At 42.3% G+C, this 27,433-nt stretch overlaps 1 protein-coding gene and 2 non-coding genes across 5 annotated transcripts; 1 reads left to right on the top strand and 2 right to left on the bottom strand.

Annotated features, from left to right (window-relative positions):
• On the bottom strand, window positions 1-26,010 carry MDM4 (MDM4 regulator of p53). 3 transcript variants are annotated; one of them, XM_062594880.1, is made up of 11 exons: window positions 25,838-26,010; window positions 19,490-19,596; window positions 16,796-16,870; window positions 15,107-15,240; window positions 14,608-14,657; window positions 11,685-11,746; window positions 10,830-10,926; window positions 9,276-9,436; window positions 8,578-8,712; window positions 7,725-7,805; window positions 1-6,315 (listed from the first exon to the last, which is right to left on the bottom strand). In XM_062594880.1, exons 2-11 carry the CDS (start codon window positions 19,562-19,564, stop codon window positions 5,761-5,763), a joined length of 1,425 nt encoding a protein of 474 aa, XP_062450864.1. In that variant the 5' UTR covers window positions 19,565-19,596; window positions 25,838-26,010; the 3' UTR covers window positions 1-5,760. The 3 variants fall into 3 exon arrangements, with proteins under 3 accessions (XP_062450864.1, XP_062450865.1, XP_062450866.1); XM_062594881.1 differs by lacking the exon at window positions 25,838-26,010 and adding an exon at window positions 25,704-25,777; XM_062594882.1 differs by lacking the exons at window positions 16,796-16,870; window positions 19,490-19,596; window positions 25,838-26,010 and adding an exon at window positions 15,376-15,562.
• Window positions 26,011-26,469: 459 nt separating this feature from the next.
• TRNAK-UUU (transfer RNA lysine (anticodon UUU)) lies at window positions 26,470-26,542 on the top strand. The gene has a single exon. It is a non-coding gene; the product is annotated as a tRNA-Lys (tRNA).
• Window positions 26,543-26,794: 252 nt separating this feature from the next.
• On the bottom strand, window positions 26,795-26,867 carry TRNAK-UUU (transfer RNA lysine (anticodon UUU)). The gene has a single exon. It is a non-coding gene; the product is annotated as a tRNA-Lys (tRNA).
• Window positions 26,868-27,433: the final 566 nt, after the last annotated feature.

Here is a 27,433-nt window from a genome sequence, read left to right as displayed (position 1 = left end):
TTAACTGGTAACAGGTCTTTACTTAAAGTTTTCCCCGAAACGCAGTACAAATGAAAAAATAAACCTACATAGTATGCTCTCAATTTAATTAAATTCATTATGAGCAGGAAACAAAAACAGGTCATCAATTATTGTGTTACAAGACTTTTTTTTAAATAGTGCAAACACACAGATGTTGTTTAGTGAGCTCTCCTGATTGTGGTTCTTGCAGTGACTGTGTGGGTGTGTGGTCAGATGCTGAATTTTTCTGAACAAAAAAAATACATTCAGGAATAACATCCAGCAGAGGAAGAGTGCTGGGGAGATCCGGCAGGAAACCACTCTTTCCAGAACAGCAAGTCTTTATTATCTTTCCAGAGGTACAACATGTTCCAGCCTTCTTCATGTATCTTCTCAGACAGATCCTCAAAGGCAGTCACATATTCTAGGAGTCAGACTCTGAAGCTAATGAAGCATCTGCTCAGTGTAGCAGACACTGAATGTCCATACATGTATGCAGCAAATGCACATTACCAGGGCAATAGCACCTATGCACTCATGAAGTGGTAGAAAAACAGGATTGTAAATGTAACAGCTGACTGTACTAACCAAAATCAGATACAGACAGCAAGCTGATGGGAAGTACAGCCCAGCTTGTGGCAGTTGACCATTCTACTGGTCTGACAATAACATCTAGTTACAGGCATGTTCTCACTTACTTCCTAAGGAACAAGGCTAATTCCAGCCTCTCCAGGCAGATAACCAAAAGAGGATTTCCAGAGCAGAAAAGCAGCTGTCCAAAGGTCATCTGGGCTCCTGGAGATGTTTCATACACGAAGTGTGTTACCCCCACATCATTTGTGGTTCTTATTCTTGCTCTTGATAGAACAGCCTTGCAGTATCTTTTTTCTCAAGGATTCTGACACTGCTTGCAAATGTTCAGGTAGCTAACAAGCATGCACAGGACTGAGGGAGTGCCTCGTTCAGCTCATGTAACAAGTCAGAAGCAAAATGAGAACAGAGACCAGTGCCCTGGCTCTGAATCCTTTTTTCAGTCACCTCTTCCAAAACAATCAGCCTTCACTGAAGGCCTTCAGTAAGAGCATTTGTCTTCCTCCGTGCAGGAGAGATGCTCTGAGCAGGCAAAGTAAGCAGGCAAAAGCAAGCTACCACAGTGGGTTTTGAAATACTCCATTTCCATGTACATGTTGGGAATCCTTGCAGCATCTGTGTGTCTTTGGAGGGCCCTGGTTTGTCCAATAGCTACTTTCTTCTGCAAGGATAGCGTCTCAGTAGTAGACACAAACAGTGTTTGGATGCAGAAGGCTAGAGAGCATGCTGGATAGCTGCACCATAGTTTTCATCACAGTCATGCAGCATAATAAATATGTAATACATGCAGGCTGGAAGTTCACAACAGTGTTCTTGGAAATACCCATCAGTCAGAAGAAATAAGCATTTTGGGAATCTGCGCTACAGACTCTTTATAATTTATGTCATGGCTTTGGCTAGGCTAAATTTAGCTTGATAACACATCCCAGCAGAGGAGGGTCACCGAGATTTTTAAACAGAGCATAAGAAAAGGACGATATCCTGGGTGCGTTAGTGAATGAATCAGAGAGCAACTGAGAAGAGGCACTTAAAACTGGAAAAACTTGCAGAAGTAAATGCAGCATGTGTACCTCTGGTTACCAAAACAGAGAGTGTGGGCATATACATATGATATACACATATGACTTCACACTGCAGAGCACTGTAATGTACTAAGTGGCACTATTTAGTTGGGAGGCTCATGGTTCCCATACTATAATTAAATACCAATTAAAGTACAAAACTTACTATTTCTGGGGATAAATGGTACCCAAACTTCTGGCTGAAAAGCCAAGGAATCTTGTGCATAAAATACCACCTGCAGCACAGGTGCAGGTGAGACTTCCACACATTCCCAAGGGACAGTGACCAAGGTCACTGAAGGAAGAAGCAGGGAAACAGATAAACCTTTCTAGTCAGAACAGCAAAAGACAGCTACGCTCAATACCACTCATAACAGAAATGTGGCAACAATTGCTGAAGATATCCCTAGGACCTCTTCTCTCATATTGCACTTCATAGGAAAACCACTGTAAGAGAGAAGAGCTATCATTCACTATGAGACACCAATGCAAGATATTCAGAGGTCTTGAGCATCTGTGGTTCACACCCATCTCAGCTAATGCTCAGCACCTTTGAAAAACCTGCGGTTCCGACATAGGTGTCCATGTTAAATGCCTCATCTGTAGAAAAGGAAAGCAGTAATACCACCCCAGAAACAACTCATCTGCATATCTCTAAGCTGCTACATAAGTATTATAATCGAATGCTTTGAGCTATTTCTTCAACTTACATCCCAAGTCTGCACTTCCTAAAAAGTGTCAGGAAAAAAAAAAAAAAAAAAAAAAAAAAAAAAAGGCAGTTCTGGGTGAATTACTATTCAGATTTAGATTAAATTAAAGTAATAAAACATCCTCCCTCCCTCCCCCAAGCCTCCCCCCATCCAAGCTCCATCCACAATCTAGGCAATTACCCCTACATACACTGTGCTTCCACTGCAATAGCTTATTCCTATACAGGAGGGAAAATTGGCTGTAACATTCTCATATGCGATACCCAGCAACTATTTCAGTAAAGGGAACAATGAAGTTAGCAAATGCATGTCCTAACCAACATGGTTATATTGAACAAGCACAATCACAGATACAAAGAGTGTTACCCTGAAAGCTATCCTGCAGATTCATTTTTTTATCACAAACTGTAACAAGGGAATCAGTTTTCACTTAACAATGGGAGAGCTGCACCTCAGGACACCATATGTTTTCAGGAAACATTGCTGACTTCCTGTATCTAGGTCTCAGGAGGATTTTGGTATGAGCATTTAACCCCTAACTTACTCAAACCTGAACACTCCCAATTTTCTTTTATTTTGGTCAATGCAGATCACATACTTTTCAGTGTAGCCAGATCTGAACAATTCAGTAAAGCTGCTTTCAGCAAAATGTAAGTTCTTACTAGCAATCGCCGGTTGGGGGGCAGTTTCACAGTATCCAGAAGTGCATTAAGGGCTTGCTACAAAGTACCCTGCTGCGCCCAAGCCATTTAAAATGGAAGAGAGTACCCAGCAGCATTTGCTTCCACAATTCCAGGAGGTAACGCTGCTGAACTTAACATGATTAAAGTGCACCACCTTCAATTTAACAGCCCTCCAACTAAGGGAGCAATAAGTAGGCTTTTATGTGGACTGTCTTCTATGGACTACGGATAGTGCAGCAAATACCAGACAGCTAACCTCTGGTTTTTAAAATAAAACTGTAAATAACAGTCAACAATAATAGTCTAAATAACAGCCAACATAGAAATAATCACAACATTACGCAAAATATAAAGTGGTTTCATCTTTTGGCAATGACTGACAGTGACTGCGTATTGCATCTACTCCAATATCTTTTCAGAGAAACAACTTTGACAGAGCTTGTTTCTGACAAGTATTGGGGCCTCCTGTTGCACAGCTGGCTTGTTATGACTGGACCAGCAGAAGGAGTGTGGAAAGCAATGGGAAAGTGCCTTGAGAAGCATCTAAGCAGCTCCTGATTCCACAAAGACTTTCAAAAGTAGAGTGAGCGCGTTGCTCCTGAACTCTGCTAGCTCACCACCCAAATAGGATTTTCCACCTTGCTTGCACGGTATGAATGCTTGCCACAGCAAAGTGGGAATGTCTGTCTTCAGAAAGGAATGAACCACCTTCTAGGTCAGAGAGGGAATTATACAGAGGATGACAAAACGTGGGATTTACGCACTGTACTGAATTCAAACATCTGCACACCTGAAAGCTGGAGGTAAAGGCGCTATTGCTAATGCTACATGATATGCGCTCTCCCAAAGCCCTAGAGAACATGTCAAGAGATGTCTCCACCACACCTCTTGCTCACATTAGAGAACACTAGACTGGATTGGCCAAAAAGTATTCGTCAGCTTTACATTTTAAATAAATAATGACTTAGAAAACTAAAAGAGTAAATTGATCGGCTACTCCTGTCTCCTCAGCACCATTCTAGGTAAGGAAAAAAAAAGAATCAGGAAAGAAGGAGAAAATGCGGGGAGGGAGGAGAAGTAAATTCCCTTTGTTTTGTAAATGTGTTTTAAAAGAGGAGAGATGGTGCTGGTCAGAAAAGGTGAATGATCTGCTCTTAAGTCTGCTAGAAATCTGTGCATGGCAGAGGTTGTGCTTGATGCTCGCTCACACAGTGCTGACTTTTCCACTGACTCTGCAGAGGCCGCTGCCCTGTGCAGCCTCCCTGGAAGAGAAAGCCAGAACAGGGACAGAATAGGGTGCCAGTTTCCTGGGATCTCAGGGCACCCAGGATGGTCACAGGCAGTTCTTCAAGACCCTGGGCAAGTGGCAACAGTGACTGCTTTACCCTCCTGTAATTCTCCCCAGCTTTAGGGCCGCACCCAGCCACCTACTACACACTGGAAGAACAAAGCTCCTCTCCATAGGGAAATATTCTCTGAACACCAGCCCTCATGAAGACAGCAGGCTGAAGATCTGAGCATGCACTAGGACTTGATCTCAGAGAAAATTTAGCTTTAAACTGCAAGTCCTAGCTGAGTTTTAATGGCCAGCTGACTGACCATGAACTGCTTTAAAGGATAATATAAATGCTGCAAATAGATTTGAAGCGCTCAGTCACTGGGAAAGAAAGTCAGTGGAGGAATTCAAAAGCTAACACCAAGCACAGGAGACTAACCATGCTAATCACCAGACACAGACTAACTAACTGCAATCCAGTGCTTTGCAGGGAATGTTTTTGTGTCTCAAAGGTCCACAGTATGTTAATAAATCTCCATCACACTCCAAAGAGAGCTTCTCCTGGACTGGCCTGATGAAGTAAGGCAGGTAGAAGCTGCAAAGGAGCTGTGAGCAGAAAACTATGAGAACATCCCAAAACATGCACAGAGCTGTTATAATTTAACTCAACCAGCAGGCCAGATTCTCAGCTAACATTGTACAGGCTTCAACAAAGCTATGCAAACCAACATAGCATTGTATCTGATTTAATCAAGACGCAAAGTGTAGCACCCTATTCTTCTGCCAACTGATATATGACCTGAAATTGCTATAGATTAAAAGTTTGGGAGGACTTGTTCCAGTCTGGGAGCAAGAGCACCTTTACCTTATCTAATAAACTTACATTAAAAAGAAAATCAGAGATTATAAGAAACAGGGTATTCACTTCTCACTACCCTCGTGAAAACTGATCCTTGGAGAAATGGCTTATCTCATCCTCCTTCCCATCCGCCTTCTGTCCCACCCCCACCGCTATATTCTTCAAATATGGACTCCTCTCTTCAAAGGCATTGCACAGGATTTGACTTACTGGAGAACAACACTCCAACAGCCAAAGTTATAATTCTTCCCAAAAATTGCTTTCTGCAAGGACCAGTTGTCAAAACAGAGAACCAGTGACACCACAGAACTTCTGAAATTCAGAGATTTAGACAATTTCAAACCTAGGTCATTCATACCAATATGTCAGTCGCTCCCTGCTCCCTACATGCTTTAATTTAAATGGACATCAAAAACTGGACGCTGCTTCATTTGATGTGAGGGATTCCTCGGTGTCCTTGGTCAGTTGTGCATCTTAATTTTCTTTGGTATACACCAGCTGAGCTCTAAAGTTAGGTTTTGTGGGACTGCAAGAAAATCTGTTTGAAATCTTTTGGCAGAGGAGCCCTGAACTAACAAAACTACCCCATGAAGATTCTGATCACCATCTCAATCTCTTTCCTACACACTGGACAAGGTGACCTCTTTTTCTTCAGCATCTTTGCACACTTGAAACAGGCCACCAGGTGAGCAGTCCTTCCATGGACAATATTCCCATTTCGTGGTCTGTGATGGCATAAGAAGCAAGGATTGAGTAATTTTTTAATACTCTCTAAAGACTGTACTTCTTCCTCCTTTTTATGCTCAGTGAACTGCAACAGAGACTCCTTGCTTTCACATTCTTTTGCCAAATCCAAAGACTCAATAGAGCTGCAGGGATCTATACGTGATTTGTTTTCTACCCCATATAAGTCTTTGGGTTGGCCAACTGGAGCAGAAATAGTCCTTCGGCAGTCCGGGACATCTATCCCTTCATCATCATTTTTGTTTTGCATAGCATCAATGTTGGACAGCGAAAGAGAATGAGCCAGTTTGGGACAATCTGAGTACCAGTCTTTCCGTAAGGCCCAACAGCGATAACAGTACCGTTTGACTGGAGAGTTAAATTTCTTGCATTTGGTGCATTGCCAGCAGTCCTGAAGAATGATCGAGGCAGACAAAAACAGCAGCAGGTTAGGGTATTCTTGCATATGACTGCTTTCCTCTCTGTGGCAAAAGCAGCTAAGCTGCTTCATCAGAAGAGGACATCTGTTACTGAGTAAAGGCTTGCAGATACATGATCACTAGTTTGATTATCAGTACCTCAGAAAGGCTAAGGTATATTTTACTGCCCCTGTGTGTTCTACAGATTCAGACCTCTTAAACATTTAACTCTGTCCCTCCTCCCCCTCAGCCTTTAGCACTCTGGAAGAATGCAATGTTCTCAAGCTATGCAGTTTATTGAAGTATTGCAGTTTTAAAAATCCCACTCTAAATTCAAGGGTAGTGCTCCCGGAATCATTTAGGAATATATTTTCCAGACTCAGTAATCACTTGGCATCTGTTGAATCTGTGCAACTAATAGTAGCTTACTTGATTACCTCACATAGCAAGGGCAAGAGCTGCCCAGGTTCAGAGCTATGATTTAGCTGTCCATTGCCAGGGACAATCTAATTTGTCAAGCATGCACAGTCTAGAAAATTGTGCTAAAAGATTTGTTGCCACCAGCTGCAAAGAGTATCATGATACACTTTTGCTGACTTGCAACAGAAGCTCAAAAGGCAGCCTGCAGGACTGGGAGAAAAAAGAAGTGCAGATGAAAGAATACAAATTTGATGTCCCTCAATATATACCATGAAGGAATTTAGAAGAAAAATGGGGTAGTGAGGAGGAGTGACAACCCAGTAATTATTGCTTATTCTCTCTTTTTATCTTATTTTTTCATTTAAACACAAACACTAGCTCTGATCTGTCCTCAGAGAGGCAGTGTGAGGACAAAGACATTAAACTAGCAGGTATCCAGGCGTTCCCCCTGACGAAGGCTATAAAAGTACCTCTGAAAAAAAAGGCTGAAATGGGCAGTGGATTCTCTTCTCATCTCAGAGCCCACCATGAAGCAACTGACAGATTCAGTCTTGTAGTGGAAAGACACTCATAGCACATATAAATCCTTTGACACTGCCACAAAAAGTGGCCCAAATCAAATATATACCAGTACTGCTCTGCAGCCACGAGAGATGTTTGGTCTTGTTGGTCTGGGTAGGTCAGAGCACTAATGGGCTGCCAATGCTTAATGTCAATTTAATTTAGAATTTAACGGAGCCCTATCCAAAACAAACTGGACCAGGTCAAGCCAACTTCGCTGCACTCCTTCATGTAGGTTATAAAAAATAATGTTTGGGGGGGGGGGGGAAAGAGAGGAGTTGCTTTCTTGATCTCTGAAACCTACACAAGTATCAGCTTCTTCTACCACACAACCAGTGGAAGCTGTAGGAGGAGTTTTTGCAACTACAGATGAGATTGTAGCACACTCCAAGCAAGGAACGCTGACTTAAAGGATGCCTACCTCAGAGGCAGCTTCTGTATCTGTGTCATCACTCAAGCACTGAGAATCCTCAAAGTCATGCAAATGTGTCTCCTCAGTCACCTGGAAAGTGTGGATATGGCGTTAGAAGCACTGCAGAAATTTGTATTTATGATAAGCCCAGCACTGTACACCAAAACTAAAATGACAGTATAATGGCCCTGAAAATTAATACATTTCTAGAAGCAAATGAAAAGCCATTTTATGTACTGCAGCTGCTCCAGAATCTTGCTGGTAAGTATTGCTTGGGTGGCTTATGTTACATTTTTCTAAGGCCAAATCATCTCTCTCCCTGATACACAAAAGAATCATACAAATACGGCAAACAAATTTGTACCTGAGCACTCCTACTAATTTCCATGCAAGAAATCATGAGCTCAGTCCTTTTAACACCAATCTTTCTACCACCTCAGCGAGCAGACTCAGACCAGCCTATCATATACTGAGAGCTAATAAAACATCAAGAGAGAGTTTCCTCTTTTCATTTATTAGTCTTCAGATAGTGGCCAGAGATGGGATAGAGAAAATTCCTGCTAGAATATTAAATCATTTTAAATCATTTTTAAGCCTTGAAAATATACACATTTAAACCAAAACCAAGCAGATCCTTCCTAATACCTGCACAACATCCTCAGAGAAAAACTATCACTCCATGTATGGCATGGTGACAGCCTTTTCTAAACACAAGTTAGAACTCTGGATGGTTACAGATCTAGCACCTCCCAGCTCTACAGCAGCAGGGAAGATGAAAAATTAAGGATTTTGCACATCCATAAGATCAGTTAAACAAGGCTAACCTGTGGATCACGTACACTAGGGATGTTTGAGGAAGTACCTTTTTGTCACTTTCTTTCATTTCCTCGCAGTCAACTGTTTCCACTTTGACCGTGGCACTGCTCTGATCTGATGGACATTCGTTGAGGAACCACAAGTCATCAGTAGTATCTGAAACAATGGCAGTGTCTATGTCCTGTTAGAGAAGAAACAGGAGAGAACACTTACAGCTCAGCCTTTCAGTAGCAGAAATACCAGTACGGCAGCCATGGCCACGGTGAATGCTTCTCCCCTTTTCCTCACTAACAGCCTGAGCCCTAGCCAGCTTATTCAGTTGCCCCTTGGGGAGAAAGGGGCAACTCACTAACTGCTCTCACAAAGCTGCCCCTTTTTGCAAGCAGTACTACAGCTCATTCCCCTTGCTAGCTGTCCATACAGCAGCTGGTTGCCATGGTACAGGCATCTGCACTGTGTAACAACTTTCAATCCAGAAGAGGGGTGACTCCTGAAATACAATCAATGCTCTGGAGTGCAGAAGGACCTCCAATGGCTGAACACAGCCTTCAGAAAACACACAGTTTATTTAGAAACACCAAACGTAACCGTGTGATGTGAAAGGCTGGGACGGGAACACACAAGCGAAAGGCTGAAAGTCCTGAAGTGGGAAGAGGGAAGAAAGGACAAGAATATATTATTTACTTTGAATACAAAAGAGGAGAGGAAGAGAATACAGTGCACCTCTTTAAAATGTCTACACACCTGGTTAGTCTGAATATCTGTTGATCCATTACTTCTGGACTTGTAATTGCTTCTGAGGTTGCCTAAAAACCACCATGGAAGACCAGCTACATCCCATTCCTCAAACACTAGGTCCAGTTTAGGCTTCTTGCTTTTAGAGAGGTTTTCTATTAAGTCTTTGTCTGTAAGAGCCAAGTAGAATCTAAGTCATGCCACACCTAAATTATTTGAGAGACTAGCAGAGAAAAATCTGGCCCCATCCAATTTTAGAAATCTTTCTTGCTCCATTTTACAGCCAGAGTTACAGCTAGCAGCTCTGGTATTTATATGAGAGTACTGCAATGCTAGATATGCAGCACATCTGTATTGCTGTATCTAGCCAAGTGAACCTGGCAGAATAGTCACTGCACAGCCATTAGAGGTCAGAGAAACATCACTATGTTCCCAGTGTCTCTATAACTGTACAGATTCTCTTTAGCATTGCCTTACTAAGACCCAACACACAAATTAGTACACTTCTTTCAGAGCTCAACCTAAATCAACATTGAGTAAATTTCCAGAGTAACTTAGGATGTAGAAGAACTGTTTTGAATTTGGTCCAAATTTCCAGTGACTGGAATCCTTGGATTCCAAAAGCAGGCTCAAAACAGAAAGCAGGAACATAAGAATCTGTCCTCTGTAATTCCTTGCCTCAGCTTTCTTCTTTGTTTTAGCCCAGGAAGTTTAATCCATGATCCTAAATGCAGAGGTCTGAATGTCAAGATAACCTTCAATCCATCTCTCTTCAGTGCCAAGAGTTTCAAAGGCACAGACAAGGACTGTTTCTATCTGCTTTGTATCTGCAGCCGGGAAAATTATCTAGTGTCCTCACTTGATCTGGATATAACCACACTTGCAAAGAAGATCTGGTTTTACATATTAAGTTCCTCAATATGAGAATGGATGTGAGAGGAGAAAGTGGAAAAACAGGAGTTGTTTCCGTAACATCAGAAATCCGTATTAGTGAACTACCAAGAAATCCCCAGGTACTAAAACAAAGGAAATGTCTAAATATGAAGGAGCTGTATTATTCTTAAGCTGGATAGAAAATATACACCATTGTTATTCAGTTTCTTGACTGAAGTAACGGTTTGCAAGTAATGACTGCAGACAGCTCAGTATATGTTCTATGTAATCAGACGAAAGAGTCCTTTGGGAAGATAAATAGATACAGGTATAATTTCAGCATTTAAAATACCCTTCAGCAAGGTCTGTAAGATTTTTGGTGGCACTGTTTAGTGATAGATGCGCTTTTTGGCTTAATCTGCTGTTTTACTCAAAGTGTTGTTTATTTATGAGGCCAAATATCCAAGCCAGAAAACGTGTCCATCATAAAATACCTTTTGCAGACATTTGCGATTCTCTAAATCTTTGCCATAAAATGATGACATTTAAAGACTGCTTTCCACAATAGGTTTATTAATCTCCCAACACCCTCCTGCAGCAGTTTCCTGATGCAGAGCTCAGCGTGTCACACTGGAGAATGGGCAGAACAACTCATATACATTGTATTATGGGGGGATAAGTGGCACTCACCTTCATAATTTCCACATTTGTGCTCTGAGGTAGACAAAGCAGAAGCATTGCTTTCACCCTCCATTACACCAGTGTCTGAACCCTCCTGTGTGCTAAACTGCATGAAGGAAGGAAAATGCAGATGTTAGTCCATCAGAGCTTATAGGGACAAGGGGATGTAGCACTTCCATTCTGAGTCACCAGCAGCAGTATAACACCAAGAAGGTACACACAGGAATAAAGTTTACTGAACAAAAACTACACGCTATAACCCTTTAAAGTGGCTGCAATGCATCTGCTATCAGCACACACAATATATTTTCAACCCAGGAAAAATCTTAAGATTGGCAAAAGTCCAAAGTTGCCATCTTTAATGCAGTAACACTACGATCTTCATGACTCCCTGGCCCCCAGTGTCAACACACATCTCCCAGATCGGACTACCTTAACCCCAAAATATATCTGAAACAAGTCAGAATGTGCTAAGATTTTTCCTAGGTTTCAGATTCTGCCTGAAAGCTTTTGAAACAATCCTACTGAACACACAACCTGTTTACACTTTTAGAAAGTTTAATTATTTGGCAATTCTTATTTAGAGGAGGGAAGAAAGAGGAGGAAAGACATAAATACAGAGCACGCTGGAGGAACTGAGGACTAGAAGTGCTACACCCCAGAGAAACGCGCTCAGAGACTGGTACTCTGTTATGAAGAGAACAGAGAAGGGTCACTCTGTCCCTGCTCTGTGGACTCCAAGAACTTTTCAGGAAGGTGAGGACCTGGTAGCCAAGCAGCAAAAAGTTCTCGTAGTCCACCATGCACAGGTACAGAGAAGGGGCACTCTGTACAACAAAAGAAACCACCAGGCAGTGGGTTTACCTTCGGTTGGTCTTGGCTTGGCTTATCGACGCTCTGTTCCTTTGCGAGATTCTGTGCAGCATCTAGATGGCAGGTAAAACAAGAGAAAAAACCTTCCCTGGTAATAACCATTCTCACAACACAGAAGGCCTTCAGCAAGCAACCAACGAGCCAGGCTTGACAGACTGCTAGGTAACCCTTTGAGAGAAACCAGAATCTTTTCTTCCTTAGGGAACTGGTCATTTCCTATATATGCATTACTCCAGTATTCCCTTGGTTTTGCCAGGTATGTATGGAGGCAATGCGCGAGGGAATATAGAGTCTGTGCCTACTGAGAGACAAAAGGTTGGTGAAATTTCACAGCATGTAAGAACCTTCTGCCCAATATGAAAAAAAAAAAAACTTCTTTTTCCTACAGTCTGTCCTCCCATTGTAAGCTCTAGGTTAAACAACAAGTTTGCATGAGGACAGGAAAGCCAGAGCAACAGCAGAGGGTGAGGAGTCTCAATTGAAGGCTGTATCAGATCAGTGCTGAGGAAGGTGAATATAGAAGAGTAATATTTTTATAAGAATCTGAGGACATTGTCTTTTTCAGCATATGCACAGACAGGAAAAATGTCATTTTTAAAGAAGGTGGGTATGAAGAACAAAAACTAGACTAAAGAAAATTCCATGTACAGCAGGCTCTTTTCTGGGTAACAATTTAATCCAGACAATTATGCTGGCCTCAAAGGTTAATTAAAGGCCAACCTAACTAGCAAGAATAATCAAATGAATATAAATATTTCAACACAATGAGAGCTGCATTTAGGAAGTACGAATAGAAGGACTTGCTAGAGAACAAGACGTAAGGATGGCTTCTGCTTGCTCCCCTTTCAATTTGGCAGCAGAATTCCCACCAAATACCAGAGAGACATGCATACTCTGATTCACGTCATGAATCATGGCATGATATGAAGACATTGAAGACTGCTGCTATAGGAAGAGAAGTGGACCATAACTGGTCCATAAAATGGATCAAAAAACAGGACCATGAAATGACACGGCTGAATCCTGTATACTTTTCCATTCATGCATTATGGCTGAACTCCATATTCTTTGCCTTCCACGCATTAGTTTCACTTTCCTTTTTCCCTTCCATCACCAACAGCTGTACAGATATTTGATGTCTGAAGCAAAACAGAAGCCAACAGGCTCATCCACAATTGCTTTGGCTCTGCAGTGGCATTAGAAGAGGTATAGACTTGCCTTTTTGATATTTTATAAATACTGCACACTAGTCCTACACTGTGTGACAATACGCTCCACTTATTGGAGAAGTGTTCCTGCAATATATATTAGGAACTGAATACAAAATGTCCTTAAAGTGAGGTATCCCTAAACACATCTCATATGATTCATACTTACAGTAAAAGCTAGACAAGTAAGGATACCATCTGATAAAGAGTACTATGTAAGAGCTTAGTCTGTATTATCAAGATGTTATGCAGTCAATTTTCTTTCTACAAGTGTACTTTAAAGAAGTGGTCAAGATAATCTGCAAAATGACATGCTGATAGGCCTTGATTTGGCTAGTGAATACAAGTGGCTGTTAAGAACACAATGGTCTCTCTAAGGCCTGTGATACTTCTTGTTATTCCTATGTTGAGATGAAGGAAAAATAATACCTTGAGTCTTCCTTCCTATGTACTTGTCAAAGGCCTGGTCTGCCAAGCTTGCTTCGTTTTGTAGTCACACACACACACACACACATGCAGACATGTTGGTATAACTCAATGGTCAGCTCACTAAACGAACCTTATTTCCTTTGGCAGATTTACGCCATGACCAGACCATACATGCACACATAGCCACATGTACACATAGCCATATGCACACACCAAGCAGAAGGGAAAAGGGCAGCAGAGGAGAGATCACTTCCCTGGGATCCTTTGCTCTCCACATACACCACCTATAGGTAAGAGGCTAGGGAATCACCAGCAAGGGAAAGAGCACTCACGCAAGTGTTTAGACAAGAAGCTGCTTAGGAAGGTTCTTCTATACAAACAGCAAAAAGAAGTGACCTCAGAGGCATGAACATATGAAGACATGTGGATCACAGCAGGGGACTATTGTGTTTAGGACCCCATTTTCTCCAACAGTTTCTAAACTGGCACAAGCTTTTCTGCACTAGTGCAAAAATAGACTAAGTCCTTCTGAAAAACTAAGCCCATATTTTCTGCTTAGAGACCTTGCAAGCATGATGCAAGACTTTTTCTCAGTGCATCTCACTCATGACTTGCACTTTCATCAGAAGTTCTTTTTCACATAAAAATTGCCAGATGTACAATAGTAAATGGCTGCAAGGAAGTCATCAGCTGAGATTAAGTTAAGAATGCACTTTAATTTATGACTGAAGGACTTTTGATGTAAATGGATATGGTAACTTCTCCCGTAAGCTGAGACAGTAACCTTTAAGGGTTTAAGGATTTGGTTAAACTGCAGAACTTTTTGGCTTTTTGACTTGCTAGGGTTTTCAGCACTCTACATTCAGGCTCAAGAACATGAAAGCACAAAATGAGGTAAGAGAGGGAAGTCACAGCATGCTATGAAACTGAAAACAATGGAGACACTGGTAATAATTTGGAGGGATCCTTCAGCCAAGTTGCTTTGCACATCCGCAGTATTTAGCCCTGTCTGTGTGCTTCCAGACAGAGTCTGTCTGCTGGAGGTTTGGTCATTGGTTGTGGGCAGCCATGTTACTCAGACAGCTAACTGATTTCAAATCACAGCTACTGATGGTAGAGACACACAAAAGACACATACTCAAGAGATTCTCTCACCAAAGCCTTCATTAGCAGTTTGTTCCAACTTCAGAAACATTTTTCTTTTTTGAATGCTGTTACTTACCCAAGTTACATCAACACTGTACTGAATATACTTGCCCATACTGTGACAAACCTACCTGCCATAGCAGCAGAAGTCAGGTTCCGTTTCAGCATGTCATAGACTGGGCTACAAGAGAGAAGGAGACACAGAGTTTATTCACAATAACAATCAGTACTACCATTTTAAACTACAGACACGAATTCTCATTTATTGTTCAAAAAGATGCTGGAAACTGCAATGGATTGTCTGCCTCTCCTAAATTCTTGCTATAGAGAAGTCTACTTCAGAACATGACTGAAGGATGCAAATTTTAGCATGGGTCTGAGATCAAGAGGCTGAGAAGGTGCAGAAATAAAAGGAGGAAAAGATGTAACCTCAGGCAGCTCACAGCCTGGATTGCTCTTCAAAACACAGTTTGTTAAATGGCATTCCAGAACATTAGCAGTAAGCCACTGAGCTGGGTATCTGGCATTCACCGAGTTTTCTGCTACAATGAACAGGAACAGTATCACCAAGGGTCTCCTGATTCAGCAATTTCTGTAATGCAACATACGTTAAAGGTCACTTTCTCCTACCTTGGATCTTTTACAGAGAAGCTCTCCAGTCCCAGCAGTTCTCCCAGTTGATCTCCTCCACAATAGACCATGTGTTGCTGCCTTTTATCATATAGCTGCCTCACCATTATATACTGTCCTAGGTAATGCATAACCTGTGGATACATAGCATACCTTTAGTCATATGTGAAAGTGAAATCAAAACCCCAAAGGCCCTGGAAATTTGCTTTGGTTTATGGTACTTGCCTCTCACTGCCCTATGCAGTGTCAGTCAAGTAGTATGTACTTACTCGTCATTTCTGTCATGCATTTGTATGTCCCAAACAAGGGAGAGTTATGCTTCACCATATGCTTTAAGATTTGTAATTATTAACCCTTGACAGAAGGAAAAACTGTGTCAAAGATAGATAATTAGAAGTGTCTTTTCTAGCCCACATTAAAACAGAACATGACAATGGTAAGGACACTCTTATCTGGGCAATCTCCCTCTCAGCAACATGGAAAGCAAGTGGTGGAACTGTGGCTCAGTGAGAGCACCAGACAGGAGCCTGCCACTCTTCCAAATGCCTTTGGAAGAACTATTTGAAGCAGTGCAGCACAGCCAAGACACAGATAGTGCAGAACACCCTGCAAGGACCACAGCAGGTTGTTGGTTGTGTTCTCCCTTTGAAACACGAGGAAGAACAGTATAACATCTTGGAGTAAAGATCAGAAGGAAATGGTGTGATGGGGAGGGAGAAGGTATCACCAGCTGAAAGGATAAGCTATTACTGAAGGATGACCACAACTATAGTGCTGGCCCTGAGAAGACAACTTGCTTGACAGATCACAAAGAAGCATGGAGAGAAAACATGCTCTGAGAGCTACCAGACACTGCCAGCCACAGTAAGAAATCTAGAGTATCAGAGGGAAAAGCAGTATGTGTTAAGCAAAACATAAGCAAAGTTCCACCCCTGATTAGCCATCAAAGCGACCCTCCTGAACATCAGTAAATGCAAGCAACAGGTTGCTAGTAGTACTCCATTCGTGGCAGAGAAATTGACTTAATTGAGTTAAAATGTTAATCTACATGAGTAACCTGCATTTAATACTCAACTCTCCCCATTTAAACCATTCAATTTGTTTTACAAAGATTTTTAGAAGCTAAGTAAGTTATTTAAATGCATAAGTGTTTGACACATTCATAATGAAAAAGCATTGCATTTAATCCTTTGTAGGCAGAATACTCCTGTAAATCACAGTTATTTTTTTAACCTTGTACACACACTGTATTTTTATCTTAAAATAAATGAATTCAGAGTCTCTTAGGTTTAGCTGACAAGCCATTTCAAAGGCAACTTAAGGGAAAAATATCAACTAGAATCAAATTTTCAAGGGCTGAGTAGACAGTAAGACAACAAAATCTCCCGCATTCTCTCCAGTGTGAGCCTATTCTACTTCGCCTTTCTCTAATGTAGTTTCTGATTTTCCAAAATAAATAATTTTCTTTAGTATTTCACACTCCTATCCCAATTCCTTCAGAGGCTCTCAATGCAATTTAAGATCAATAGAATCACAACAGCCCCATGGGTAAGGTACCCTATTTTACCCTATTTATAGGGCTTTGAAATACAGAAAAATCAAGAGTCAGCCTAATTCCTCCCCCACAAAGAATCATCTGCTAAACAACCAGGGACAGGCTCAGTTTCAGTGCCTAGAAACGAAGCTCACCTCCTTCAATGTGAAGGTTTCACCTTGTGCACCTGCAGCCTGCAGAATCTTCAGAAGCGGCAGTTTGGGTCGCATCTAAAATGCAAAGTACAGAGTTTTGTTTGAATTAAGCAGTGCCCTTCCATATCACCCTGGCATCTGTGGCTCCATATCGTAGCTAGTAAGCCTGAGTTGCTTGATGCACATTTGACTGTCACACTAAGCACTGAGCAGACAACTATAGTATGAGTGGGAGGCCATGGAATATTGCTTGCCTTAGGCTAGCTTCCTGAAGGCTAGTATTCTTTTACAAATAATCTGCATGGACAAATGCTTAAAAAACAAGTTGGAAGGACTGAAAATCAACACAATTACTCTGACTAACCTGCAAGACAAAAAAAGCCGGGAACATGGGCAATCAGCTCTAAATGCTTTAATCACTCACACTGTCCCATTAACTTTGATGTCATTCATCATATGAGGGAAGGCTGAAAACGCAGACCTTTAGTATGGAGTCCTAGGCAGCAACTAACCAAATGTAGCAAGGATGCTGTATTCACATCAGAACTTCAATAACAGGCAGGCATGAATTTCCTCAATTAGTGCGGTGAATAATCTGCTCTGTACAGACTTAGGGAGTATGTATTTGTTAGGATTCGTGAATAGACATATAATAATTAGACAGCATTAAACACAAGTCGTGGTTAATTAACAAAGATCGGAACCTGTATTTTCTGTGGATCTCAGTCATCAAAACAAATCTTTATTATACGAAACATAAAGCATCATGGGGAAGATGCAAGTGCACCACAGCCCCCTTAGGTTTCACCCACACACCCAAGCAAACTGAGCCTAGACAGATGATGCTATATAAAACAGCAGCAAGTTTTAAATATCTATTCCCCCACGCCCCACCTCCTTTATTCCTAGGACAGTGTCACCCCATGAACTCGTGCTTTGTGTTCCTGAAAGTCAAAAAGCCTTCACTGTTCTGCCAGGAAGCTGTATGCTATACAACTGCATACAAATACTGTATACTGATGTAAATGTTTCCCACAGTGAATCTCTTCCTCTGTTCTCCTCCTTTGTCTGTCAAAAGCTAATACAGCAAGATACTTTAATCAGTCACATGACAAGAAGTCCAACACTCAGCATATGATGTTTGTTAGTTTCCCCTAGACTTTGACAGGCTTCTGCTCTCAAAGCACGTAATACTTGCTTTCACCTGCAAAGGCCTTCACCTGTCAGTTTTTGGTGGGTTCAGCTGCGTCTCATAAACACCCCTCCTCCCTGCCTATATAAATGCAATTGAAATACTCCCTTTCTTCTCAAGGAGTGAGTCTGCTTAGAGCTCTTACAGCAGCTCCTCAACATGTACCTCTAGCAGCAGCCTTATTTTTCCTGCATAAGGTAAGGCAAGAGGGTTTTGGTTGGGTGTCACTGCTGTTGTTTGTCCCTCAGCTATCAGAGGGTATCTTGACAAGGTATTCATTTTGTGTTTGTGAGCACTATAAACAATTCATCTCCTCTGAATTTATCTATTGTTTTCTTATTGTTATGGCTGGTAGGCGTGTTTTCAAGCTCAAACAGAACTAATGCTTAGCCACAAGCCTGTTTCTCAAGAACAGCTATTCTACCAGGAAAAAAACTGAGCACAATTCAGCTAAATACTTCCATCAGTATGTGGATATTTAACACAATAAAAACATATATTTGCATGTATTTGTTTCTCTAATAACCACTCTCAAAAGGACTTTGAAATAGATTCTCATACATCTTATTCTGAGTGAAGAAGTAATCTAGTTAACCTGATCATTTTAAATGAGCCCTTAGCCACTAAAACAGCCAAAATGGAAGAGCTGGTTTAATCACCCTGCCTAGGATACCAAGTGCTGACAATCAATGTTTTAGTACTAGTATCAGAGTCTGGTTATCCATAACTTATTCAAGCAAAGTGAACTGAATAAACAAGCATCCAAACTTTTCACAGGACTTAAATTTCCCAACTTCTAAATTAACCTCAGATGGGAAGCTCTCTGAACTTCTCAGCTTATCTCCCCTCCTGCTGCTTCCTTCCATATTATGCTTATATATATGTATGTTTTAATGAAGCAACTCTGGAAGATGGGCTGCCAGTCTTGAAGAAACCTGCCTGACTTTCAGACCAGATTTCTCTAGCCATTGCTTGAGCTGCAAGCTTTTCCTCTGACTGGCTGTTAACATGTACCGTGAGCCATGTTCCTATACACTATTTACACACCAGGCTGGCCTTGGCTCTCAGCTACCGCTTACTAGGAACAGTCAATAATGGGAGCACTACATGTTCAATACTAACCAAAGCTAATGCCAGAAGAGGCATAGGGATGTGTTACTGATAACTAATTTCAAAATGAGTTTATAATGCCCCAGGGCAGCTGTCACACAGGCCCGTATTAAGGAATATGAGGAATGTTATATATAATACTTGAGTATGGGTCCAGTGCAAAAACATGTATTTATACAATTTCTTGTATATCTCATTTAAATTTTCTCTTTCTTTCCATGAAAATGTTTATTGATGGTAAAAGTTCAGATCACAGCTGTTCAAGATAAAAGCCATATGCCATCAAGTGAAATCCTTCCTACTTAGGAGAACTTTGGTTTGATGGAAGAAGTCTGACCTTTATTAAGGAACTAGAGAGAACAAAGCAATAAAGGTAAGTAGAAGATAATTACCTGGCTGACTTGTCCAAGTGTGATTCTGCAGGCATTCTCAGCTGCTGGATACTGGGTAGAGCTTGAAGATGTCATTTTGGCAGTGATTAGCTGTTTGTAGTACAAACCTAGAAATTAGAAGGTTTATTTACCAGTTAAGCTGAGAAACCTGATCTTAAGTTTAACCACTTCCACTTAGAAGTTTCAGGAAATTGGTGTTTAAAAATAAACTGCTGAAGAAAGCAAACACTACTGTGCCTCCCCCAACCTGTCCTGATGTGCTTGTTGCTGTTCATGCTGCATCTGGCTGCTCAATGCCTGGATGAGCAGCCATGGGACAGAACAGCTGGGACAAACTGGCAGGACTCGGGCTGCTGTTGACCTTGCTACTCGGCTCATCTCCGGGAACAGTGTGGTAGACTGAGGTACTCGGGGACTTGCCAGCTGGAGGAGAATGGCCAGTCTCACTATGGCATGGTAAGCTCTTAAAATGTTGAAATTTCTGAGTCAGAAGGGGAAAATAAACTGAGTCACAATTAACCCCAATGGAAATCTTTATCAAAGGGGCAACCCCCTTGGGGTGCTGGCAAGGTTCTCAGCTGTGTGCCCACTGCTGATGGCAGTGATTAACACATTCCCCACCTGCTTTTCAAGAAGTTAAGACTTGCTGGAGCCTTCATCCCAAATGACTAAATGCAGGCTACAAATTAACAGTTTTAAGTGTAACTGGGTGAGCAGGTAAAAGGATCCTTTCCTGGAAAGGAACAAAGGGGAAGTCCTGAAGCTATTTCAATAGTTTCAGTATCCACCCAAAGACCACAGCTTCAAATGCAGAATGATCTGTAATGACTCATGCTCAAGGAACAATTCAGCTTAGTCTACTCACCACAAAATAGGTTCAAAAACTTGGTAATATTAAAACAGAAAAAGGACACTAAAATAACTACTTATTAGCATATGTAACTTCAACATGCTGGAGAAGAAAGCAAAGTCTTAACCTGCTATTCTTATACAACAATGCTTCAGCATTAAAGTCCGGATTCATGTACCAGTAAAACTGTTCTGTCTCTCTGGACCCAGCTACAGTAAAATTTCAGCATGATTCTGGTCATACTTCTGCAGGTACTACTAAAACAAGCCATGTAACTGATGCTGTACTTTTTGGCAAAGTTAAGGCTAGAGTAAGAGATGAACTGAAGTGACATCTTTCCTTAAATTTATGTATATAGTTGTAAACTTAAAGTTTTTGTGTGGATTCTGGAAGAGGTGCCATCTTAACCCTTTCAGTAGTTTAAAATAGATTTGAAAATCTGAAGCTGAATTTTTCAAAAGCTTTCTAGGAAGTACCTATATTTTAGAATTTTCCAGCTACAATTTTTACCATAAGCTATAAAAAAAGAAAGCCAATAAGATTAGTTGTACTAATACTGGCAAAAAAACAACTTACCTCTGAAGAATACAATCAAACAGGGTTTTAAGAAAACTAGAGGCAGAATATCTATAGTAGTTAGGGTAGAAAATTCAGTCATGACTAAACATCTAGTTCTAAAACTAGTTTAACTCTGACCAGTGTTAATTTGGTCAACCTCTATGCCTCTCACTGCCCTGTCTGTTAACAAGTGACAGACACTCACTTTGAGAGCCTTCTGATGTTTCTTATATTGGTACACTTCTCTGAAACAAGGCACTATAGGGAATAAAATCATCCCCCAAATATCAAATATCTAAATACACAGGAAAGCTTGTTTAATGCATATCAAATATTTGAGTTCAGTAATCATCTAGATCTCTTCACTATCAATATTAGCTTGCAAGCTGCTTATAAATGCAAAAAACTTCCATGTTATCAGTGCATTAAATTTCAACTAGGACTTCTACTTTGTAATGCCATGCACACTGCAGCAGCCTGCCTACAAGAGCCTTTACACATTATGAGCTGAGCTGTACTTTGTACTAGCTGCAGACTGACTTACTGACCTTGAACAGTCCCACTTCTCTGCTGTAATGAATATTACCAGGATTGGCAAGTCTCCTTGGTTCCTCAGGCAGTCCCTTTGCTTCTGTTTAAGAGTCCGAGTCCTTGTGCCTAAGAGCAGCTCCTGAGTCCTGCCTCTGCTACTGGTCTCTGGGATCTGAGTCACTTTTTCAAAAAATGCTCCTGTCTGTGCTGGCAGTGGTGAGGGCTCTCTTCCTCCTCTGACTATTTTCCTAGTCGAGAAAGGGAGGCACTAAATACATCATTTTCTGATGAGAGCTTGAATTGGTGTGAAAAACAGAACAGGAGGAAGCAATGCATTGCCCCTCCACCCTGCATTCCTGAAAAGGAATCTCTGCTAGGTTGAGACAGTGAACTAAGATGTAAGCATCATTTTAACTGCTTCAGTACTAGGTTTGTTAGAGAAACAGGCAGCCAAGCCAGTGTTTTGCCTCCAGTCTGTACAAGTAACACGTATTTTTACTTAATATTGCAAGGCAGAACTACATTTTAAACAGAAATTAAATTTGGGATTACTGAATGCTGTCTTCCCAAGCATGTCTAGGCTGCAGATACACACAGGATTTATGGAGGCACCTACTGATCTTGTCTCAGTACAAACAAGACAAAATCTTCTATTACTACTCCTTCTAAACAGGATAGCCAGAAATGGGAATTCCTAGACTGAAGCTTCTTGCTCCATCAATTTTGTATAACTTCCCTGCAGCTGTGCTCTTGCCACTTATTTTATGGCAAATATTTTCCCCCATAACCCTGGAAGTGTCTAAACTATGGATTGCTACTGAATTTGTATTCAACTAAACAAAGCACCAGTGATCTTGGTATTCTTCCCCTCTATAGCTTTGAAATGGCACATACAAAAAAATGACACTGAAACAGACTGATGACTCGGAGGAAACCATGAATCACAAGGAAAGTCATGAAATAACTATTTCTTCCATTTGAACACTTTATATGGTCATGTGTACTACAGGAACAAGTAGCTTCCCAATTCTGTGAGTACAAGTTTACAAGGCTTAACAAATAGTTCAAAACCCCATGAAACTATAGTTTTTGGTGCTTGGGGAAGGCAAGGCTTGTGGCAAAAGATCATAACAGACCAGTGTAGTTAGGACAAGAATGCAAGCTTTTGGGTGTATAACTTTTCTTGGCATCCAGTGCCTGTAAGGTTAATTTTGAAGCTAAATTTCTAAGGTTCAGGGTTTACTTAATTTTTGTTCCTTTAAGGAAATAATGCAGTTTCTTCTGTGTGAAGTGAAAATAGTTTTGGGGAGTGCAAAATAGACACTAGTGTTCTGTTTAGTGCATCTACAGAGTCAGTAGTGGTTAACTTCAACAGTGGATTACACTTAATGTCATCAAGTCTTGTGCTCAATAAACATCCTTCTCCCTGCTTTCAAATATTGTGGAAGTTCTACAGAAAACAAACTTGCAGTCTCATGTACAATATCATGCAGAGAGAAGCCCTGGAGGGGAGGGTTTTAAGTAAGCTCTAAGCTGACAATTAGGCTGAAGCTAACTAGGTTTGTTCCCATCAGTGAGTCCCTGTGAAAGTTTATATGCCTGAACATCCTTCTGTCAAGTTATTTGTTGGCTTACTAAAACACTCTGCATAAACCATGCCTTGCTTACATCTTTTGCTCATCACTGCTTTAACAGCACTTCTGCCTTTCTCTGAGCCATAACTTCACCTGATCACATCACTATTCCCAACAAGCTCACACATGTGACTTAAGAGCCGAGATGTGTCAGCCAAGGAAACCTTCAAGTTGCTCTTTTAGTGCCACCTCCCAACAAGTGCTGCCTTTCCATGATTTTATTCCATTGGACAGTGCAAGTGTTGAGTGTTTGGGGGGGAACTGTGGCTGGGAAGTGGCATCAGGAGGAGGAATCTGGCATGTGCCTGAACTCAAAATTTGTTATCCTGTTTTCAGTTTAGTGCTCAAATTTGGTGTTTTGATATTGACTTGGTATTCAATTACAAAAAATACCCTATGCTAGGAAAAGTATCCAGAGAATAACTTCACTACCCAGTCTTTTAATGGATTGCCCACTGCAACAAGAGGCAAGGCAGTGGTACTATTTAATATTTAGCTGAAACACTCATTTTAAAATGTTCCTTTTGGGGAAATTACTGCAGAGTAAAATTCAGAACTATTTTAAAAATCCATTTTAACAGGTCTGAATTCCACCAGTAGCTCTGTTGGTGACATGATGCATCTGCCATAAAGAACTGAGTGTGCTGCTACCCAAAGATCTCCCAGTAACACACAAATAATCCCACCTTTGATAAATGTTAGTAGCTAACAAGTACAAATGTTATGCAATGCTTTTATTGCAAAAGTAGCTAAGCAGGCAGCAAAGTAAAACTGATTGTTTCAATTAAAAATGGAACACTGGCAAATTGCCCTACAAATCTTCCAAAATCAACTGCAGCTGACAGCATATTTGTCATTGGTGATGTGTCTAAAATCCTGCAGAGTTCCACCCACTACATAAGCTATTGTTTTCATTTCTTATTTAAACACATTAAGTTGGGCTAGTCTCAGGATGCTCTTTCTAATGGCATATGTTCCTTAACATGATGTCAAATCAGTATCACTAATACATTCAAATATGAAGCAGGAAATGATTAAGATCATTAAAATATACTTCTTTCAGGTAAGTGCTATGTAATACACTGAAATGACCGTGCTAGCTGTTTGTCACAGATGTAAGCCCTCAATTTGTTTCTCTTCAGTGCTGAGTCAAGTAATTTAGCAAATATGATGAATGAAACTGAAGCAGAGAATCAACTATTTTCTTGCAGCACTGGAAGAAAAAACCCAAGAAATGCCTTTATTTTAGTCATACCTTCAGTAGAACTAGCTGTAAGTATATAATGTTTCACTAGAGATTAGTTTATTACTGAACATCTAGAGACTTTTGCTCTACTCTTAAAAGAGTTGCTAAATATATAAGCATTCACTCTTTTAAGTCCTCTTGCAATGTGTGCCATGCACAGAGTCCACAGTACAGCTCCCAAGAGAGAGGTACTTGGGACACTTTTACTCTTTTTGATGAGCACATTTACCACAGCCTCCTAGTGATGGTTATCTCACAGGGCAGTAACTGCCACTTGCTTGGCATGAACAGTCCACAAGACTGCTTGGCATACTGCCACTCATCCTAGCAATTGTAGGGGAGCAGGAAAGGATCAAATATCAGTGCAGAAATAAATTCAAGTTCTTGTAACATTACTTGCATTTCAGTGGGCCATTTGGTATTAGCAATCTCATCCTTGCTATTCTTCCTCTTCCAAAAAAATTTTTTGCATCTGTTAAACTATGCTTCCATCAAACACAACTATTCAGTATTTTTAGTGGAGCTTTTAATCTGTTCTAACCCACTGAGTTAACTGCAATTCTGCAGTACTTAGACAATGTCATGACTGCCCTAGAAACCAGGGAATGTCTTTTAAACTTCATCTGTGTAACAACTGTGAGACATTACACATCCAATCTTCCACTAAATCTTTTTCTAAAGTATTCCTTGATGTTAATACCACACTTAGCAGAAGAGGTACTTTCAATGGCTAAACTGCACAGCTTCTAGCAGAGCTCTGCCCTGCAAAAACATAGTGGGATCTAAGCTTTAAAAATCATGGCATGAAAGATGACACACAGCCACATGGCTGAACAGTCCCAGTCATAGCTTTCCTTTGCAGTCAGGTCATACTGTGTTCATCCAGCTGTTTACATGCCATTGGAGTTACCAGTGCTCGAGACAACCACCAAGTATGCAAAGACTTGGGACAAAGCATGCTACAGAAAAGATGCAATAATGCAGAAACACTTGTCATATTTCCTTTTATTACCAAAACAGACGGTATAGGCATCAGCTAACTGCAAACCATAAGCTGTTGGAAATAAGAGGTCCTTAAAACTATTCAGCAGAAAATGAATATAATCAGAATAATACTTAAAGTTTGGAAGTATATGTTAGTTTCTGAATGCTGCTGCTAGAGCTTTGAGGATGACTCCATGCAGGTAGAGCCCTTGCTGACTTTGGAGAAGAAATAAATGAACGTCGTAGCGCTACTGCGATCAACCAACGTGATGCTACTGAGAGGAAGGCAGCGGTCGAACGGGAAGGTCTGGGTCCCGTTTTTCAGCCTTTTTCGCTCTCCAACCCCCCCCCCCCCCCAAAAAAAAAAAAAAAAAAAAAAAAAAAAAGATAAGTATTCCGAAGCGGAAGCACCTTGGAGGCGAAGCACGGTGTCTGTCTCTGCCCCGGCGCCTTCTCCCTCTCGCTGGAGCCCGCCCGGCGCCCGCCCCCCCCTCTCCGGCCAGCACCCCGCGGCCGGGCCGCGGCCTGGCAGGCGGCAGGCTCACCCTATAGCTGCTCCATGGGCCCCGCGTCGCCCCGCAGCCCGGGAGGGGCGCGGGGGGGTGGTGGTGGCGGCGGGGGGGGGAGGGACACGGGCCCCTACACCCCCCGAGGGCGCCTCGCCACCATCTTAGCGGGGCTGCGCGCCGCCACTTCCCCTCGCAGGCAACATGGCCGCGGGGACGCGCCCGGCCCGGCGGCGCCGCGCCACAGAGCGCGCCGGAAGCGGCGCTAGAGGGGACGCGACCCCGCGAGGGCGCCTCTGCTGCCCCCAGGCCTTGGAGGACCGCGGTGCAGGAGGCGGGCACGTGTTGCCCCCTGCAGCCCCCAAGCTCCTCTGCCCCCCACCTTGCAGCTCGGTAAATGGCTGTGCCCCCCCCCCACTCCTCTCCAAGCCCCGCTGTGCACCAACCTTCCCCCCAGCCGAGTGCAAGTCCTCTCTGCACGCCCCCCCTCGCCAGCCTAGTGCATGGTCGTGCTCCCGCCCCGTGCAAGCCCCCTTTTTCTCTCCCAGCCTATTGCACGGCTGTGCCCCCCCCTCCTTCCCCCGGCACGGTGCAGGGCTGTGCACCGCCCACAGCACGTACTATCCGGGACGACGTGGTTACATTAGCGGCCGCAACGGTGTTTTTCCGAAGCCCGGATAGCTCAGTCGGTAGAGCATCAGACTTTTAATCTGAGGGTCCAGGGTTCAAGTCCCTGTTCGGGCGGATAGTTTTCCTTTCTGATCTGTTTTTTTTCCCCCTCTTTCTGAGGGATTTTTCCTCCTCCAAAGCTGTTTTTTAACCCCTATGAAGGGGGACTGCTCTTCCCATCCGCAGGTCCCGTCTGAGAATCCTGATAGTCCGCTCAGGGAGCAAAAAAAAAAAAAAAAAAATCCCACGGAGGGAGCATTAAGGAAACTGGGAGAACGAGAAGGAAATACAGAAGGAGTTGAAAAAGGTGAGAAAGAAAGAATCGTTCGCCCGAACAGGGACTTGAACCCTGGACCCTCAGATTAAAAGTCTGATGCTCTACCGACTGAGCTATCCGGGCTCTGGCACAGCAGCTCCCCCCGCCTCGACCTGAACCTGCTCCGCGGGCCCCGCGCGGTGTTCGCACCCCGCTCCCGCCGCCAGCCCCGCGCTGGGGATTCCTCTTCCCTGCCCCGCCGCCGTTTCACATTTGTCCCTTGGCAGCCGCATACAAAGCTTTTGAGCTAGCTTTTTTTCTTTCTTTCTTTCTTCTTTTTTTTCTTCCCAGCTGTAGCTTGAGGGAGATCTTCAGGGAAGGAGCCCGCCCTGCTCAGAAACAGCCCCCGTGCAGGCTCGGGCAGGAGCTGAGCGAAGGACCAGCTGCTTCTGTGGGTGTCTTCGAGTTCTTGAAGGTGCAGGGTGACAGTATGGACTCGTTGGCATTTTGTCCCCAAAACACAGGGGACGGACCTGTCCCATCCCAAGATGCATGCACCTCCTGGCGAAGCGGCGTAGGCTGGCCTTTTCCCACTGCTGCTCGTTCTTCCCATGTCGATGGCAATGACAACGTTCATCGGGGCCCCCAACGCTCAGCATTGCTGATTAACCCCACGTTTATTGCGTATCTTGAAATACACATGAAATAAT

Source organism: Rhea pennata, chromosome 25 (genome assembly GCF_028389875.1).
Source record: "Rhea pennata isolate bPtePen1 chromosome 25, bPtePen1.pri, whole genome shotgun sequence".
In the NCBI taxonomy this organism is placed as follows: Eukaryota; Metazoa; Chordata; class Aves; order Rheiformes; family Rheidae; genus Rhea; species Rhea pennata.
The sequence above is the reverse complement of the archived record's forward strand: the minus strand, read 5'-3'. Positions and strand labels throughout refer to the sequence as shown.